The sequence below is a fragment of the Gobio gobio genome, assembly GCF_949357685.1.
Source record: "Gobio gobio genome assembly, chromosome: 13".
Taxonomy (NCBI): domain Eukaryota; kingdom Metazoa; phylum Chordata; class Actinopteri; order Cypriniformes; family Gobionidae; genus Gobio; species Gobio gobio.
Window position 1 is genome coordinate 1,951,297 of NC_137106.1, and position 20,000 is coordinate 1,971,296.

The 20,000-nt window shown below is 35.0% G+C and overlaps 1 protein-coding gene across 1 annotated transcript in view; it reads right to left on the reverse strand.

Annotated features, from left to right (window-relative positions):
* Nucleotides 1-20,000, reverse strand: part of LOC307136190 (ryanodine receptor 3-like) — a 307,469-nt gene that overhangs the window by 234,189 nt on the left and 53,280 nt on the right. The window contains exons 8-16 of the mRNA XM_079832979.1: nucleotides 19,681-19,828; nucleotides 17,562-17,767; nucleotides 15,914-16,088; nucleotides 11,260-11,468; nucleotides 7,096-7,295; nucleotides 6,313-6,379; nucleotides 2,048-2,208; nucleotides 1,811-1,976; nucleotides 1,653-1,739 (exon numbers count right to left, since the gene is read on the reverse strand). Coding sequence (XP_079689105.1) covers nucleotides 1,653-1,739; nucleotides 1,811-1,976; nucleotides 2,048-2,208; nucleotides 6,313-6,379; nucleotides 7,096-7,295; nucleotides 11,260-11,468; nucleotides 15,914-16,088; nucleotides 17,562-17,767; nucleotides 19,681-19,828 — 1,419 coding nt within the window. The remainder of the gene's footprint in view (nucleotides 1-1,652; nucleotides 1,740-1,810; nucleotides 1,977-2,047; nucleotides 2,209-6,312; nucleotides 6,380-7,095; nucleotides 7,296-11,259; nucleotides 11,469-15,913; nucleotides 16,089-17,561; nucleotides 17,768-19,680; nucleotides 19,829-20,000) is intronic.

Here is a 20,000-nt window from a genome sequence, read left to right on the forward strand (position 1 = left end):
TCATTATAGTTATACGTTATAGTTAACGTTATCATTATAGTTATTCGTTATCATTATATTTATTCGTTATAGTTTTCATTATCATTATAGTTATTCCTTATCATTATAGTTATACGTTATAGTTATCGTTATTCGTTAGTTATTCGTTATCATTATAGTTATTCGTTATAGTTATCATTATAATTAGTCGTCATCGTTATAGTTATCATTATAGTTATCGTTATCATCATGGTTATATAGTTATCGTTATCATTATAGTTATTTGTTATCATTATAGTTATTCGTTATAGTTATCATTATAATTAGTCGTTATCGTTATAGTTATCATTATCATTATAGTTATTCGTTATAGTTATCGTTGTAGTTATCATTATAATTAGTCGTTATTGTTATAGTTATCCGTTATCAGTATAGTTATTCGTTACAGTTATCGTTATCATTATAGTTAATTGTTATCATTATAGTTATTCATTATAGTTATCGTTATTATTATACTTATTCGTTATCATTATAGTTATTCATTATCATTATAGTTATACGTTATAGTTAACGTTATCATTATAGTTATTCGTTATCATTATAGTTATTCGTTATAGTTTTCATTATCATTATAGTTATTCGTTATCATTATAGTTATACGTTATAGTTATCGTTATTCGTTATAGTTATTCGTTATCATTATAGTTATTCGTTATAGTTATCATTATAATTAGTCGTCATCGTTATAATTATCATTATAGTTATCGTTATCATCATGGTTATATAGTTATCGTTATCATTATAGTTATTTGTTATCATTATAGTTATTCGTTATAGTTATCATTATAATTAGTCGTTATCGTTATCATTATAATTATAGTTATTCGTTATAGTTATCGTTGTAGTTATCATTATAATTAGTCGTTATTGTTATAGTTATCATTATAGTTATTTGTTATAGTTATCGTTACATAGTTATAGTTATCATCATCAATGTTATAGCTATCGTTATATAGTTATCGTTATAGTTATTGTTATCATTAGTTATTCGTTAAATTATCGTTATCGTTAGCTATAGATATTGTTATAGCTATAGTTATCGTTATCATTATCGTTATAGTTATCATTATTGTTACTAATCGTTAAAGTTATCGTTATAGTTATTGTTATTGTTATCGTTATAGTTATCATTATAGTTATTGTTATCATTATGGTTATCGTTATCATTATAATTATTTTTATCATTATAGTTATCATTATAGTTATCGTTATAGTTATTGTTATCATTATAGTTATCATTATCATTATAGTTATTGTTATCATTATAGTTATTGTTATCATTATAGTTATTGTTATCATTGTAGTTATTGTTATCATTATAGTTATCGTTAGTAGTTATAGTTATCGTTATCATTAGTTATCGTTAGTAGTTATAGTTATCATTAGTTATTGTTATCGTCAGTAGTTATAGTTAGTAGTTATAGTTATTGTTATCATAATAGTTATCACTATCATTATAGTTATCCTTATCATTTTAGTTATCGTTAGTAGTTATCGTTAGTAGTTATTACAGTTATCTGACCATCATTGAGCTCCAGAACAGATCCAGTTTGTTTCTCTCATAATCCCCAATATGTCGGTATGAAGTTATGGGAATATGCGGATCTACACACCTTGATTTTGGCCAGTTCGAACTGGAACAGACTTGAGCTTGTTGGCCGCACAAACACAGCAGGAAAGAGTTTGGTGCTGGGCTCCACCTGGACAACAGATGTTGTTTTACACATGTATGAAGCCTGTAATCTGTGTGAAGTCAGGAGTTTGACGGTACCTGGTACGAGGTCTGAAGATCTTTCCCGTTGACTGAGAAAGCCAACAGACCCGTGGCCAAATCAATGAGGCATCCGATCTCTAAATCCACGTTACTCCGGCTGGACGAGTGGGCGGCACTGGTGACGTCTCCACCCCAAACCATGTAACAGTTACTCCTCTTCACACTGTCACATGACACAGTGATGTCAGCACATCATCACATGACCCATGGCAACATATTCCAATGAGCGCTCACCTCTCGTGCACACGACCCCGCTCGTCTCCGAGGGTGATGGTCACCGTGCGGTTCTTGCTGAGGTTGAAGTTGTTGCTATAGTAATGGTAGTCAGGAGTGACCCATCCGACCCACACACAGGACGGATCCTGACCCGCGAATATCCGGACCGAGTGATAGTACTGAAGGAGACCAACACAGCGTTATTCACTGCGGATCTACACTCTCAGATCCCACTCAGCTGAATGTTCAAAGTCATACGAGTAAACAGAACTATAACTCATCGCTGTTAGAATAACAGAGTTCACACCACAACTGGAACAATAACCAAACAATGTCATTGGAATATGATCGATAAAAACATCGACAGCCAATCAAAATCCTTGTTCACTGTCCACTGGTTGATAATTATGTTATAGTTATCGGTATAGTTATATTTACTGTAATAGTTATCGGTATAGTTATATTTACGGTTATAGTTATCGGTATGGTTATATTTACTGTAATAGTTATCGGTATAGTTATATTTACTGTTATAGTTAATCGGTATAGTTATATTTACTGTAATAGTTATCGGTATGGTTATATTTACTGTAATAGTTATCGGTATAGTTATATTTACTGTTATAGTTAATCGGTATAGTTATATTTACTGTAATAGTTATCGGTATAGTTATATTTACTGTGATAGTTATCGGTATAGTTATATTTACTGTAATAGTTATCGGTATAGTTATATTTACGGTTATAGTTAATCGGTATAGTTATATTTACAGTGATAGTTATCGTTATAGTTATATTTACTGTAATAATTATCTGTATAATTATATTTACTGTGATAGTTATCGGTATAGTTATATTTACTGTAATAGTTATCGGTATAGTTATATTTACGGTTATAGTTATCAGTATGGTTATATTTACTGTAATAGTTATCGGTATAGTTATATTTACTGTTATAGTTATCGGTATAGTTATATTTACTGTTATAGTTATCGGTATAGTTATCGGTATAGTTATATTTACTGTAATAGTGATCGGTATAGTTATATTTACTGTTATAGTTATTGGTATAGTTATATTTACTGTTATAGTTATCGGTATAGTTATATTTACTGTTATAGTTATTGGTATAGTTATATTTACTGTTATAGTTATTGGTATAGTTATATTTACTGTTATAGTTATCGGTATGGTTATATTTACTGTAATAGTTATCGGTGTAGTTATATTTACTGTTACAGTTATATTTACTGTAATAGTTATCGGTATAGTTATATTTACTGTGATAGTTATCGGTATAGTTATGTTTACTGTAATAGTTATCGGTATGGTTATATTTACTGTAATAGTTATCGGTATAGTTATATTTACTGTTAGTTATATTTACTGTAATAGTTATCGGTATAGTTATATTTACTGTGATAGTTATCGGTATAGTTATATTTAGTGTAATTGTTATCGGTATAGTTATATTTACTGTAATAGTTATCGTTATAGTTATATTTAGTGTAATAGTTATCAGTATAGTTATATTTACTGTAATAGTTATCGGTATAGTTATATTCACTGTAATAGTTATCGGTATAGTTATATTTACTGTATTAGTTATCGGTATAGTTATATTTACTGTATTAGTTATCGGTATAATTATATTTACTGTTATAGGTATCGGTATAGTTATATTTACTGTTATAGTTATCGGTATAGTTATATTTACTGTTATAGTTATCGGTATAGTTAAATTTACTGTAATAGTTAACGGTATAGTTATATTTACTGTAGTAGTTATCGGTATAGTTATATTTAGTGTAATATTTATCGGTATAGTTATATTTAGTGTAATATTTATCGGTATAGTAATATTTACTGTAATAGTTATCGGTATAGTTATATTTACTGTTATAGTTATCGGTATGGTTATATTTACTGTAATAGTTATCTGTATAGTTATATTTACTGTTATAGTTATCTGTATGGTTATATTTACTGTTATAGTTATCGGTATAGTTATATTTACTGTTATAGTTATCGGTATGGTTATATTTACTGTAATAGTTATCTGTATAGTTATATTTACTGTTAGTTATATTTACTGTAATAGTTATCGGTATAGTTATATTTACTGTGATAGTTATCGGTATAGTTATATTTAGTGTAATTGTTATCGGTATAGTTATATTTACTGTAATAGTTATCGTTATAGTTATATTTAGTGTAATAGTTATCAGTATAGTTATATTTACTGTAATAGTTATCGGTATAGTTATATTCACTGTAATAGTTATCGGTATAGTTATATTTACTGTATTAGTTATCGGTATAGTTATATTTACTGTATTAGTTATCGGTATAATTATATTTACTGTTATAGGTATCGGTATAGTTATATTTACTGTTATAGTTATCGGTATAGTTATATTTACTGTTATAGTTATCGGTATAGTTAAATTTACTGTAATAGTTAACGGTTTAGTTATATTTACTGTAGTAGTTATCGGTATAGTTATATTTAGTGTAATATTTATCGGTATAGTTATATTTAGTGTAATATTTATCGGTATAGTAATATTTACTGTAATAGTTATCGGTATAGTTATATTTACTGTTATAGTTATCGGTATGGTTATATTTACTGTAATAGTTATCTGTATAGTTATATTTACTGTTATAGTTATCTGTATGGTTATATTTACTGTTATAGTTATCGGTATAGTTATATTTACTGTTATAGTTATCGGTATGGTTATATTTACTGTAATAGTTATCTGTATAGTTATATTTACTGTTACAGTTATATTTACTGTGATAGTTATCGGCATAGGCGTAATTTACGGGTGGGACGGGTGGGACATGTCCCACCACTTTTTGCCAGGCTCAATATTGTCCCCACCACTTTTTAAAAGTAATTGAAAAATAGATTGCGGAAGGTGTGTTTTAAAGCATCTACAGTTATATTTACTGTGATAGTTATCGGTATAGTTATATTTACTGTAATAGTTATCGGTATAGTTATATTTACTGTTATAGTTATCGGTATAGTTATATTTACTATATTTACTGTTATAGTTATTGGTATAGTTATATTTACTGTTATAGTTATTGGTATAGTTATATTTACTGTTATAGTTATCGGTATAGTTAAATTTACTGTAATAGTTATCGGTATAATTTACTGTTATAGTTATCGGTATAGTTATATTTACTGTTATAGTTATCGGTATAGTTAAATTTACTGTAATAGTTATCGGTATAGTTATATTTACTGTATTAGTTATCGGTATAGTTATTTTTACTGTAATAGTTATCGGTATAGTTATATTTACTGTAATAGTTTTCGGTATAGTTATATTTACTGTTATAGTTATCGGTAGTTATCGATATATTTACTGTAATAGTTATCGGTATAGTTATAGCTACTGTTATAGTTATCAATATATTTACTGTAATAGTTATCGGTATAGTTATAGTTACTGTTATAGTTATCGGTATAGTTATATTTACTGTAATAGTTATTGGTTTAATTATAGTTACTGTTATCGATATATTTACTGTAATAGTTATCGGTATAGTTATAGTTACTGTTATCAATATATTTACTGTAATAGTTATCGGTATAGTTAGTTACTGTTATAGTTATCGATATATTTACTGTAACAGTTATCGGTATAGTTATATTTACTGTTATAGTTATCGGTATAGTTATATTTACTGTAATAGTTATCGGTTTAGTTATAGTTACTGTTATCGATATATTTACTGTAATAGTTATCGGTATAGTTATAGTTACGGTTATAGTTATCGATATATTTACTGTAACAGTTATCGGTATAGTTATATTTACTGTTATAGTTATCGGTATAATTATATTTACTGTAATAGTTATCGGTTTAGTTATAGTTACTGTTATCGATATATTTACTGTAATAGTTATCGGTTTAGTTATAGTTACTGTTATCGATAAATTTACTGTAATAGTTATCGGTTTAGTTATAGTTACTGTTATCGATATATTTACTGTAATAGTTATCGGTTTAGTTATAGTTACTGTTATCGATATATTTACTGTAATAGTTATCGGTTTAGTTATAGTTACTGTTATCGATATATTTACTGTAATAGTTATCGGTATAGCTATAGTTATATCATTATTGTTGTTGTTCTTGTTGTTGACAAATGAAAGATCCTAAACGAAACTTCCAGAGTTTTTTATTCTTGTAACAAACATAAATCATAAATCATAAATCAGCAGCTCTTGATAAGAGAAGGGTGTGCGCTGAACTCACTGTGGTTATGCTGCTATAGTCCGTTCTTCTGCCTTCATCCGAGTGTTTCATGGACTTCAGTGGATGCCTTTAGGAACATTCACAGGACAAACACACTTACTATTCATCCAACAGACAAAGTCAAGCAGGAGGATTTTCAAAAACAACAGATAGAGGTCAAACAAATCGCTCAATAGGCAGCACACTGCAAAAAATGCTTTTCTTACTTAGTATTTTTGTCTTGTTTTCAGTCCAAATATCAAAAAAATCTTACATTAAGAAGCATTTACTAGACAAGCAAAAGTTTGTCATGTTTTGGTGGAAAATAACTCAAAATTAGGGCAGTTTTTGCTTAAAATAAGCACAAAAATCTGCCAATGGGGTAAGCAAAATAATCTTAATTTAAACAGAAAACAAGATTATTTTGCTTACCCCATTGGCAGATTATTTTGCTTATTTTAAGCAAAAACTCCCTTAATTTTGAGTTATTTCCCCCAAAACAAGACAAAAACTTTTGCTTGTCTAGTAAATGCTTCTTAATGTAAGATTTTTTAGATATTTGGACTGAAAACAAGACAAAAATACTAATTAAGAAAAGCATTTTTTGCAGTGCAAGAGGATTCAAGTTTCAGGAAAGTTTGCCCCCGGCTGATTAAACACCTCTAAACTGTCATTGGTCCATGACAAAGACATAATGGGTGTGGCTCTGAGACTCCGCCTTCTTTGTGATCTCCTCCAGTCACCTGTTATGTCCTCGTCACGGACCAGTGAGCGTTTAGAGGTGTTCAAATGTCCATCTCTGACCTGTGTTTGATCTTGAGCGGTTCTTCCTCATACAGGCCATTCACAAGCACGTAGGCTCCGCCCTTGAAGCTGGAGTGAAACTCCACAGGCATGCTCAGTCTGCAGAACACCATGTCAGAGTTGCTGCTTTGCGTCCCAAACGTCTTATGGCTGACCTTCAGGCAGGGCGGGCTTTCCACGGTCCCGTCGATTCTGGTGACCTGCAAACATGACGAGATTCAATACAAAAAACCTGCATACAGAAAGAAAACAGGAAGCTGTTGTGAACTTTTCTCTTCTAAAGTGTAGGAAACTCAGAAGATGAAGACCAGGAGACTTCGGGATCAAACAGAAGCGATTCTTTTAATGAGAACTCTCTGTGCTGCAGGTCGTCCGAAAACAGTCTAACTCTAAACAGCATACCTGATAGGTTATATATTTACATTGGATTTACATTGAGGTTGAACAAAGCATTTAAATTAAATATACAGGTTTTGGGAAAACCCGCCCAGACAGAGTATCACCAATCCTACTCCTAATCAGCATAACTATTCAAACGCATAGAGGCAACGACGGTAAGAGTCTGAAAACAGGTCCGGCAGGAATCTCCTGCTGGAAAAACCCTAGAATTATTATCTATACCTTAAATGCTAAATACAATGTACTTTCTTAAATTTGTAATTTTACAAAGCGTTCTGGAACTGAATCGATACAAATTACACTTTTCAGGAACAAAAGCAGCTCATTAAGTTTCGGTTAACCCTCTCGAGTCAGCGGACGCGCCGGCGCTTTTTCTTATCAGTGCCCAAGAGACTCAAATAACTCTGTAGTTTTTTAATCATTCAGGCAAGTGTTATACATCATTATAAATAGGGATGCACCGGTTGACCGGGCAAAAATCGGAGCCGGTTTTCTTTGTATTTTTCTGACGATTTTTCCGGAGGTGCGCCCGCTTGCACACACGCCTATATTGCAATCATTCGCGAACATGTAACTTGTGTGTTACAAACAGAAACTGGAGAACTGAGGGAAGAGACGAGACGCTGAAAGGAATGAAGAGACGCTTTCCTGCGCGAGCTGAAGTTGCGCGAGCTGAAGTTGCACGAGCTAAAGTTGAGCGAGCTAAAGTTGAGCGAGCTGAAGTTGAGCGAGCTGAAGTTGCGTGAGCTGAAGTTGAGCGAGCTGAAGTTGCGTGAGCTGAAGTTGCGTGAGCTGAAGTTGCGCGAGCTGAAGTTGCGCGAGCTGAAGTAAGTTGAGCGAGCTGAAGTTGCGCGAGTTGAAGTTGAGCGAGCTGAAGTTGCGCAAGCTGAAGTTGAGTGAGCTGAAGTTGAGCAAGCTGAAGTTGAGCGAGCTGAAGTTGCGCGAGCTGAAGTTGAGCGAGCTGAAGTTGAGCGAGCTGAAGTAAGTTGAGCGAGCTGAAGTTGCGCAAGCTGAAGTTGCGCGAACTGAAGTTGCGCGAGCTGAAGTTGAGCGAGCTGAAGTTGCGCGAGCTGAAGTTGCGCGAGCTGAAGTTGCGCGAGCTGAAGTTGCGCGAGCTGAAGTTGCGCGAGCTGAAGTTGAGCGAGCTGAAGTTGAGCGAGCTGAAGTTGCGCGAGCTGAATTTGCGCGAGCTGAAGTTGCGCGAGCTGAAGTTGAGCGAGCTGAAGTTGTGCGAGCTGAAGTTGCGCGAGCTGAAGTTGAGCGAGCTGAAGTTGAGGGAGCTGAAGTTGCGCGAGCTGAAGTTGAGCGAGCTGAAGTTGCGCGAGCTGAAGTTGCGCGAGCTGAAGTTACGCGAGCTGAAGTTGCGCGAGCTGAAGTTACGCGAGCTTACCTCTCCGCCTGCACAAGTGTAGAGAGTGAGCGTTTGTTCAGCTCAGCTTCTCACGTGTTGGATCGGATGAGAACGAAACAGACTAACTTGTGACAAAGCCGAAATACTTCTTTTTGTAGCCTAAAGAAGAACATGCTGCACTTTAGAAATGAAATACTATCAGTTCTGTATAGGATGATCATTTTTATTTTACCTTAAAATGACATTGACTTAATTTGATTTAAAAAGCACCTGCTGTAGCATCTTAGTTTTTTTCGTTGCACTAAACATTATTTGATTTAACATTTTGGAACAATTATATACACTTTGGTTTTATTTAATATCACTGGTAAAGACTTTTTTTCTTTACACTGAATTTAAAAACAAATGCTGATTTAAGTAACATCTTTGTTTGGATTGCAGAATATGCAGTTATTGCCTTTAATTTCACCTTTCAGCCTTTTCATTTCCAATTCATTTTCCCGTTAATTTCAGATTGCGGACTTGTTTTTGTTAGCGGTATCGGAATCGGCCAGTTTTCTTTTTAAAAAAAAAATCGGTATCAGAATCGGCCAGTTTTCTTTAAAAAAAAATCGGTAACGGAATCGGCCATGTAAAATCATGATCGGTGCATCACTAATTATAATCTGTTATGCTTCAATTTTTTTGAGTGTACAGTCACAATAAAAACAATATATTTTGCTTTGCAGCAGAATAAAGAAAACAAACATAATGCGCGATCTGCAGCCTCTCTCTCAAAGACGTTCATTCAGAAAAGGAGCTCTAGCTTAGTGAATACTTAGTGTCTCACAAACAGACATATGTCTAAAGAAACGCTGAAATGTCAGGTTTTAAACAATGTAAACCAAATCGAAAACAAATATTCTGTGTTTATGTAATCTGTTTGAAAAGAGAGACATGTCAGTCAACCGCGAGCCTCTTCATTATCCACTAATGTGACCACACCCACAGATCACGAGCTCTTTCAGATTCAAATACTGACGATCCAGAGTCGACGCCCACATCAACTCATACACACACATCTAGTGAAGCGCTGTAACGCTACTTCAGCTACATCGCTTTGAGACGCGTTGAGGAATAATTCATCTCATGAAAAGCTGTTCATTTCTGAAAGCAACGGATTCAGGGCTGATTGTAAGGTAGGCTAAGTTTATTCTGTTAGCATCTGTGATTATTAAACGCAAAAACTGTTTAAATATGAATCCTGACATACACGCAAGACTGTTTAGACCAGATTTATTTGGCTTGTTTTGGACAAATTATAACGTGTTTATTGTAAAAGAGCCTAGTGTCACAGCAATAAAGCTTTTATTCGCAAATGTCTGCTCAGATGCTATAAATATAGAACCAGTCAAACGTATTTTTCTTCATATTGATGTTTAAATATTATAGCCTAATGGTATTTTTTTCATTTAATATCAAAGTTTGTTTTATCGAGTTAATATCGAGTTTTGTTTTGTAGAAAGTGAATTTTTTCGTTTTGTAGAAAGAGAATTGCTTTCTTTAAAGTGAATTTCGTTTTGTATAAATTGTATCTTAATTTTAATTATTTATTATTTAATTTTTTAGCATGAGACTACTTTCAAAAACAAAAAAAATAGTACAAAAAAGTAGAAAAAATGCTCTTAGTAATTTTTGTCTCGTTTCTAGTCTAAATATTTAAACATTCTTAAATCAAGATGCATTTACTAGATAAGTACAATATATAATATAGGCCTATGTCCTTTGTCCTGATGCTCTCAGTCACACACCTGAATTAAGCTCATTCATTATGCAGCTCATTATCCTTATTATGCAGGTCATTATGCTAATTATGCAGCTCATTATGCTCATTATGCAGGTCATTATGCAGCTCATTATGTGGGCTATTATGTTCTTTTGTCCTCTCAGGTGATACTCATCATTATTCATTAGATATCACGCCTCCTCCATACGGGCCTTGTGAAGAAAAACTGTCTTACAAATGTTAAATCAGTGTATTGTTTTATGTGAATGAGTAGACTCAATGATTCTCATATCAGTTTGAAGAAAAAACTCTAGGCAAATACACCCTGGAGTCAAAAGTCTTGTGAACACCTATCTATTGTGTGTTTGAGGCCTAAACATTATGCGAACCACGCATAAACATTATTCTCTCAAGAATACAAGCATGTACATACATGTTGCTCACATATTCTGGTAGCCCAGTTTGTGCTGAATACATTGTAATTACAATTTTGCCATTGATGTGTTTATAAGCAACTGAAAAAAACACAAATGTCAGAGCATGTCAAAACTTCTAAAGGGCCCCAAAACAGCTCAGACTCCTAGGGGTTAAAAGGTCCATTCATTCAACCAGTGGGACACGACCAATAATCAATCAAGCTCGTCCTCACCGCGATGTGATGGTGGTCTTTCGGCACATTGAAGAAGGTGGGCAGGCGTTTGCTGAACCACATGGTGACCTCACGGTTCATGTTGACGGCGAACGGTTCGAAGCCCTCCTGGAGACCACACATGGTGTAGTACTTAAACGTGCTGGCGTCCTTCCCAAGATTCATGCGGCCCACCTGAGAAATCCCCAAACTACACACAGGGATGAAGCCTGGAAGAGAAGAGGACGGTTTTGTTTTCACGGGTCCTTAAAGGGTTAGTTCACCCAAAAATGTAAATTGTGTCATTAATGACTGAGCCTCATGTGGTTGGACACCCGTCGGACCTCCGTTCATCTTCAGACACAAATGAAGATATTTTAGTGTAAATCTGATGCTGAGAAAGGCCTCCATTGGCTCAACTTTACACTCTCAAGACCCTTAAAAGACACTAAAGACTAAAGTTACAAAGTCCATCTCACTACAGCGGCTCTACAATTACTTTATGAATCGGCGAGAATAGTTTTTGTGCGCAAAAAAACCCCTAAATAACGACTTACATAGTGATGACGATTTCAAAACACAGCCTCATGAAGCTTCGAAGCGTTATGAATTAGTGAGTCGAATCAGCGGTTTGGAGCGTTATGAATCAGTGAGTCGATTCAGCGGTTTGGATCGCCAAAGTCAGGTATTTCAGCAGTTTGAAGCGTTATGAATCAGTGAGTCGATTCAGCGGTTTGGAGCGTTATGAATCAGTGAGTCGATTCAGCGGTTGGGAGCGTTATGAATCAGTGAGTCGAATCAGCGGTTTGGAGCGTTATGAATCAGTGAGTCGATTCAGCGGTTTGGATCGCCAAAGTCAGGTATTTCAGCAGTTTGAAGCGTTATGAATCAGTGAGTCGATTCAGAGGTTTGGAGCGTTATGAATCAGTGAGTCGATTCAGCGGTTGGGAGCGTTATGAATCAGTGAGCCGAATGATGATTCAGATCGCGTGTCAAACCGGCAAACTGCTGAAATTTGGCGATTCAAACCGCTGAATCGACTCACTGATTCATAACGCTTCGAAGCTTCATGAGGCCGTGTTTTGAAATCGTCATCACTATGTAAGTCGTTATTTAGGGTTTTTTGCGCACAAAAACTATTGTCGCCGATTCATAAAGTTATTTTAGAGCCACTGTAGTGAGATGGACTTTGTAACTTTAGTCTTTAGTGTCTTTTAAGGGTCTTGAGAGTGTAAAGTTGAGCCAATGGTGGCCTTTCAGAGCATCAGATTTACACTAAAATATCTTCATTTGTGTCTGAAGATGAACGGAGGTCTGACGGGTGTCCAACCACATGAGGCTCAGTCAGTAATGACACAATTTACATTTTTGGGTGAACTAACCCTTTAAAGGAACACTCCACTTTTTTTGAAAATAGGCTCATTTTACAAGTCCCCTAGAGTTAAATAGTTGAGTTTTACAGTTTTTGAATCCATTCAGCCGATCTTTGTATCTGCACTTTTAGCATAGCTTAGCATACATCATTGATTCTGATCAGTCCATTAGCATCTCATTCAAAAAATGACCAAAGACACTTTCAATATTTTTCCTATTTAAAACTTGACTCTTCTACAGTTCCATCGTGTGCTAAGACCAACTAAAAATGAAAAGTTGCGATTTTCTACACCGATATGGCCAGGAACTACTTTCTCATTCCTGCGTAATAGTCGTGGATCTTCGCGGCCGTACCATGGCTGCAGCGGTGCAATGATTGGTTGGTATTCTGTGAAACATGGTGGTAGTTACACCTTCGACTTACTATCACAGCGCTTTACAACACACAGAACCATGGCTAATCACAGCTAAATACACAACACACAGAACCATGGCTAATCACAGCTAAATCCACAACACACAGAACCATGGCTAATCACAGCTAAAGCCACAACACACAGAACCATGGCTAATCACAGCTAAAGCCACAACACACAGAACCTTGGCTAATCACAGCTAAAGCCACAACACACAGAACCATAGCTAATCACAGCTAAATCCACAACACACAGAACCATGGCTAATCACAGCTAAAGCCACAACACACAGAACCATGGCTAATCACAGCTAAATCCACAACACACAGAACCATGGCTAATCACAGCTAAATCCACAACACACAGAACCATGGCTAATCACAGCTAAAGCCACAACACACAGAACCATGGCTAATCACAGCTAAATCCACAACACACAGAACCATGGCTAATCACAGCTAAATCCACAACACACAGAACCATGGCTAATCACAGCTAAAGCCACAACACACAGAACCATGGCTAATCACAGCTAAAGCCACAACACACAGAACCATAGCTAATCACAGCTAAATCCACAACACACAGAACCATGGCTAATCACAGCTAAATCCACAACACACAGAACCATGGCTAATCACAGCTAAAGCCACAACACACAGAACCATGGCTAATCACAGCTAAAGCCACAACACACAGAACCATGGCTAATCACAGCTAAAGCCACAACACACATAACCATGGCTAATCACAGCTAAATCCACAACACACAGAACCATGGCTAATCACAGCTAAATCCACAACACACAGAACCATGGCTAATCACAGCTAAATCCACAACACACAGAACCATGGCTAATCACAGCTAAATCCACAACACACAGAACCATGGCTAATCACAGCTAAAGCCACAACACACAGAACCATGGCTAATCACAGCTAAATCCACAACACACAGAACCATGGCCAATCACAGCTAAAGCCACAACACACAGAACCATGGCTAATCACAGCTAAATCCACAACACACAGAACCATGGCCAATCACAGCTAAATCCACAACACACAGAACCATGGCTAATCACAGCCTTTACAACACACAGAACCATGGCTAATCACAGCTAAATCCACAACACAATTTGTCGGCCTGAAACTTTCTCTGCAACTACACGAACTTAGTGCCGGTCACATTGAAAGTTCCCTAGCTGGGCTACTTTCAGACGCTGCGTGATGTTAAAGCCATGGTACGGCCGCGAAGATCCGCGACTATTATGCAGGAATGAGAAAGTAGTTCCTAGCCATATCGGTGTAGAAAATCGCAACTTTTCATTTTTAGTTGGTCTTAGCACACGATGTAACTGTAGAAGTGTCAAGTTTTAAATAGGAAAAATATTGAAAGTGTCTTTGGTCATTTTTTGAATGAGATGCTAATGGACTGATCAGAATCAATTATGTATGCTAAGCTATGCTAAAAGTGCAGATACAAAGATCGGCTGAATGGATTCATGGGCGTCGGAACCATTGTATGTGTGCGGGACAAGACCCACCCACTTTTTACGATCAATGATATTGGACCCACTCACTTTTAGGGTCTCAAACATTCAGCACGTCTGTTTACCCACCCCTAATCGATAAACACTTATTATTAAACACGTTAGACGCTTTATTTCCACTTTTCTAATATTTTCTTAATTTTTATTGAAAATAAATGCCTTTCCGATCTGATATGTGAAGGGAAAAGGGAGAAGATTGAGTTCGGCGAAAGGCGGACTCGAACCGCGGGTCAATTTGTGTCAAATCTAAATGCGGTGCGTCTTACCCCTACACTACTGCCGCTCTCAATGATATGGCGATTTCCGTCATTTTTTCTTTCCGAACTATACGTTTAGCAAGGACCCACCCACATTGTTTTTGCTTCCGACGCCCATGAATGGATTCAAAAACGGTAAAACTCAACTATTTAAAGGGTTAGCTCACTTAAAAATGTAAATTGTGTCATTAATTCCTCACCCTCATGTGGTTGGACACCCGTCAGACCTCCGTTCATCTTCAGACACAAATGAAGATATTTTAGTGTAAAGCTGATGCTGAGAAAGGCTTCAGATAGGCCTCCATTGGCATTCAGTACATTTACACTCACAAGACCCATAAAAGGCACTAAAAACGTCGTTACAAAGTCCATCTCACCACAGTGACTCTACAATCATTTTACGATGCAACGACAATAGTTTTTGTGCACAAAAAAAAATCAAAATAACACCTTTATCCAGCTTGTTCTTGTCTTCCGTGTGTGTCTCCACGACGCATGCGTGAGAATATGAGCAGATCCGGCGTTCGGACACATGACCCAGAAGAGATTTGTTTACGAGCAGAGGAAGACGTGCGTATCTCAGCTGTTGAATTCTACACTGATCGTGCTTTAGGTCTCGGTGTAGTTCTCAAAATGGGGCTAAAGTGACATTTCATGGATTCCCGAACGCCGGATCTGCTCATATTCTCACGCATGCGTCGTGGAGACACACACGGAAGACAAGAACAAGCTGGATAAAGGTGTTATTTTGATTTTTTTTGCGCACAAAAACTATTGTCGTCACATCGTGAAATGATTGTAGAGCCGCTGTGGTGAGATGGACTTTGTAGCGGCGTTTTTAGTGCCTTTTATGGGTCTTGTGAGTGTAAATGTACTGAATGCCAATGGAGGCCTATCTGAAGCCTTTCTCAGCATCAGCTTTACACTAAAATATCTTCATTTGTGTCTGAAGATGAACGGAGGTCTGACGGGTGTCCAACCACATGAGGGTGAGGAATTAATGACAGAATTTTCCTTTTTGGGTGAACTAACCCTTTAAGGCATTGGACTCATGTTAGATGAGGCTCTCTCTAACCGTCATCCGTGTCGAAGTCAGCGAAGCACAGCTCAGAGCCCTTGTTGGTGATCAGGATTTCTCCGTTCAGGGTGAAGATCATGGATTTGTCCTCCATGTTGATCATACAGCCCACAACGTCGCCCGAGTGCCAGCAGCGGCCGAAGAGACGGCTGCCCATGTGGAGCCGATGACCCTGAGAGACATCAGAAACCACTGTAAGAGTTTCCCAGACGCCTCCACTAGTCCACTCGAGCACAGAACCAGTTCCTACACCATTTTCATTTCAAAATTCCAGACTCGAATTTCCAGACTTCCTACAGATTTTTCCGACCATATTTAACTTGTTCTGATCAAATGTTTTCAAATAAAGATTTAGTATTGGCGTTTTTGCCTTTGATTAGGATAGGAAAGTAGCTAGACAGGAAGTAAGATGGGAGAGAGAGGGGCGGGATTGGGAAAAGTCCATGAGGCAGGACTCGAACTCGGGTCTCCTGAAGCACAACATGGCGACACATTTACCCACAATGCTATTGGTGCAAAACCTCTATGTCAAAACCTCTATGTAGGCTATCTAATATTTAGAAATCCTATATTAAAATACTGCCTTTTGTGACCTTAACGATCAAAAAGGCTAAATCAGTCACAATTTTTTTTAAAGGGTTATTAATTTACCCAAAAATTTACTTACCCTCATGTCATTCTAAACTAATAAGACTTTTGTTAATCTTGGAAATCTTGGACACATGAAGATATTTAAAGGATTAGTTCACCTCAAAATGAAAATGTCCTAATCATTTACTCACCGCAATGCCATCCAAAAACTTAATTTATCTTTCACTGAAGAAAGTAAGGCATGGATATCTTGGATGGCATTGAGGAGAGTAAATGATTTGGACATTTTCATTTTGGGGTGAACAAGTCCTTAAATAAAGGGACTGAAATCTCTCAGATTTAAAATATTAAAAATGTTAATATAATAGTCAAGTCAACTTTATTTATATAGCGCTTTTAACAATGTAGATTGTTTCAGAGCAGCTTTACAGTGTTAAACAGGAAAATAATGCAGCATAATTTTATTCAGCTGTATAGCCATTCTGGAAAAATTTCAAGTATCATACAGTGACAGTGTGGGCTTTAGATCAATAATTAGATCAGTAATTTAGTTTAAATGGTTAATTTAGTTTATTATTTAGATTTATTTCGATGTTTAGTAGAAAAATTTAGTGTCCCCAACTGAGCACGCCAAGCCAGAGGCAACAGTAATAAATAATAAATAATAATAAAGTCTTATGGTTTTGAAAGACATGGGGGTGAATAAATGACAAATTTTCATTTTGGGTGTACTATTCCTTTAAGAACTCCACTATCGACTTGTTTTATCCTCAAACCCAACTTGCTTTCTCAAACTACAACTACTGTTGAACTGAGGAAAGGAAGGAACACACAGGTCTGACCTTTACTGCCATAGCTAGGCTACACGTTTTTCATTCATTGAAAAAAAAAAAAAACGATTGTGTATATATTTATTATATACATTCAGAAATTCTTAATTTTATATTTAGAAAATGAAATAGGGACAATAGTCTGGAAACATAAATATTTTTTCATACTCTGATTTATTTTTTCCATCCTTTTCCAGACCCCGTAGGAAGCCTGCAGAACTCACCCGATGGCCATCGAACACATACGCCTGCTGATCCGTTCCGAGCTCCACGTCGGGTTTGCATCCGGGCCGAGCCCAGCCCACCCGCATGTCTCCGCCCGTCACCGCCTCAAACTCGAAATACCACTTCCCCGTCGTCACCGCGTACGTCCGCTCCACACGGAAGAAGCGGATCTTATCGATACTCAGCCTCTCCACCACATGACCTGCTCAGAGAAGACCGTGAGATTTGAATTAGACAAAATGGCTGATTATAAGGGTTTTTTTCATTAGCATATCTGCAGTAAACAGCGCTAGTCAGAGCTAGTTAGCGTCCTGCTGTCAGTGACCCGCCATGTGTCCAGATATCATAGCTTAGTTCTGGAAACTATACTATAAAAGAAGAATACGGTTTTAGCTTGTTGGTATGGAAAGCCAGAGCTGCCAAAATAAAGAAAATAACTAAATACAAAAACACTAACCCCCAGTTTCACAGACAAGGCTTAAGCTAGTCCTAGACTAAAATGCATTTTTGAGTTGTGTTAACTGAAAGAAACTTGCACTGATGTATCTTAAAATGTGTCAGTGCCATTGTTTTGTCTTAACATACACACCAGTAATGTTTTTTTTTAGGGCACATTTATAAAAGTTACTTACATGTACTAATTGAACTAATGCCTAATCCTAGTTTAGCCTAAGCCCTGTTTGTGAAACCGGGCCTATATAAATAAACTAAGGCATGTAAAAAGAAAATAATGAAAATAAATTGATATTCATTTTTTTTTTATTATTATATAATATACACAAAGAAAAGTAAAAACTAAATTAAACTTAAATGTACAAAGAAATTAAAACAAACATAATTAAATAAATACACAAAGAAATGTATAAAAAACTAATAAATATACAAAGGAAAAAAAAAAAAATGTAAAAAATAAATAAATAAATAAAAAAAGGAAATACATTTTAAAAGAAATGTAAAAAAACTAATAAATATACAAAGAAATGTAAAAAATAAAGAATAAATATAAAATGAAATGTAAAAAAAGAATAAATATAAAACAAAATGTTAAAAAAACAATAAATATACAAAGAAATGTAAAAAAAATAATAAATATAAAAATAAATGTAAAATAAACTGAAAAAATGTAATAAAAAAAAAAATGTAAAAAACGAATAAATATAAAAATAAATGTAAAAAAACGAATAAATATAAAAAATTAATAAATATAAAATGAAATATAAAAACCTAATAAATATACAAAGGAATGTTAAAAAAACTAATAACTATACAAAGAAATGTAAAATAAAATGAATAAATATAAAACAAATGTAAAAAAAACGAATAAATATTAAAAGGAATGTAAAAAAAACTAATAAATATACAAAGGAATGTAAAATAAAACAAATAAATATACAAAGGAATGTAAAAACTAAAATGAATAAATACGTATAAAATCAAATAAATGTAAAAAATATATAAATGTACTAGGGCTGTCAAAAGATTAATCGCGATTAATCGCATCCAAAATAAAAGTTTGTGTTTACATAATATATGTGTGTGTACTCTGTTAATTATTATTTATATATAAATACACACACATTCATGTATATATTTAAGAAATATTTGCATGTATATACTGTATATACATTTATATAATATATAATATATATAAATATTAGGGCTGTCTAAAGATTAATCGCAATTAATCGCATCCAAAAATAAAAGTTTGTGTTTACATAATATATGTGTGTGTACTCTGTTAATTATTATTTATATATAAATACACACATATTCATGTATATATTTAAGAAATATTTGCATGTATATACATTTATATAATCTATAATATATATAAATATAAATGTTTTATATATAAAAATAATATTTTTTTCTTAAATATAAACATGCTTGTGTGTGTATTTATATATAAATAATAATTAACAGAGTACACACATATATTATGTAAACACAAACTTTTATTTTGGATGCGATTAATCGCGATTAATCTTTTGACAGCCCTAAAACGTACAAATAAAAGTAAAATATTGAGATCAAAGTTAGAGGATGAACAGCAGTCGCGGAGCGTTTGATTTGTGTGAAATGATGGATTATGATGTGTAGTTTTCCCTCGTGTCGCACCTCCATCCTGGTCGGGCGGCTCGACGTTGTAGCCGTATCCGATTAGCGTGCGAATGGCTTCCCGAAGGCTGTCGCGATTCGACTTCTTGGTGCGCTCATCCAGTAAAGCGTAAGGCACCAGGCGAGGGTTTCGCTTGCTCTTCACATCCTGCAGAGAGAGAGAGAGAGAGAGAGAGAGAGAGAGAGAGACGCTGTCATTGGCTCTGAGGGAAAACACCACAGGCTTCGCTTTGTTCTGATTGGACGCTCAATGCTTCAAGCTAATTTAGGAATGAATTGGCCGTATGTCTTCATCATGTTGTGATGTTAAATTAGATATC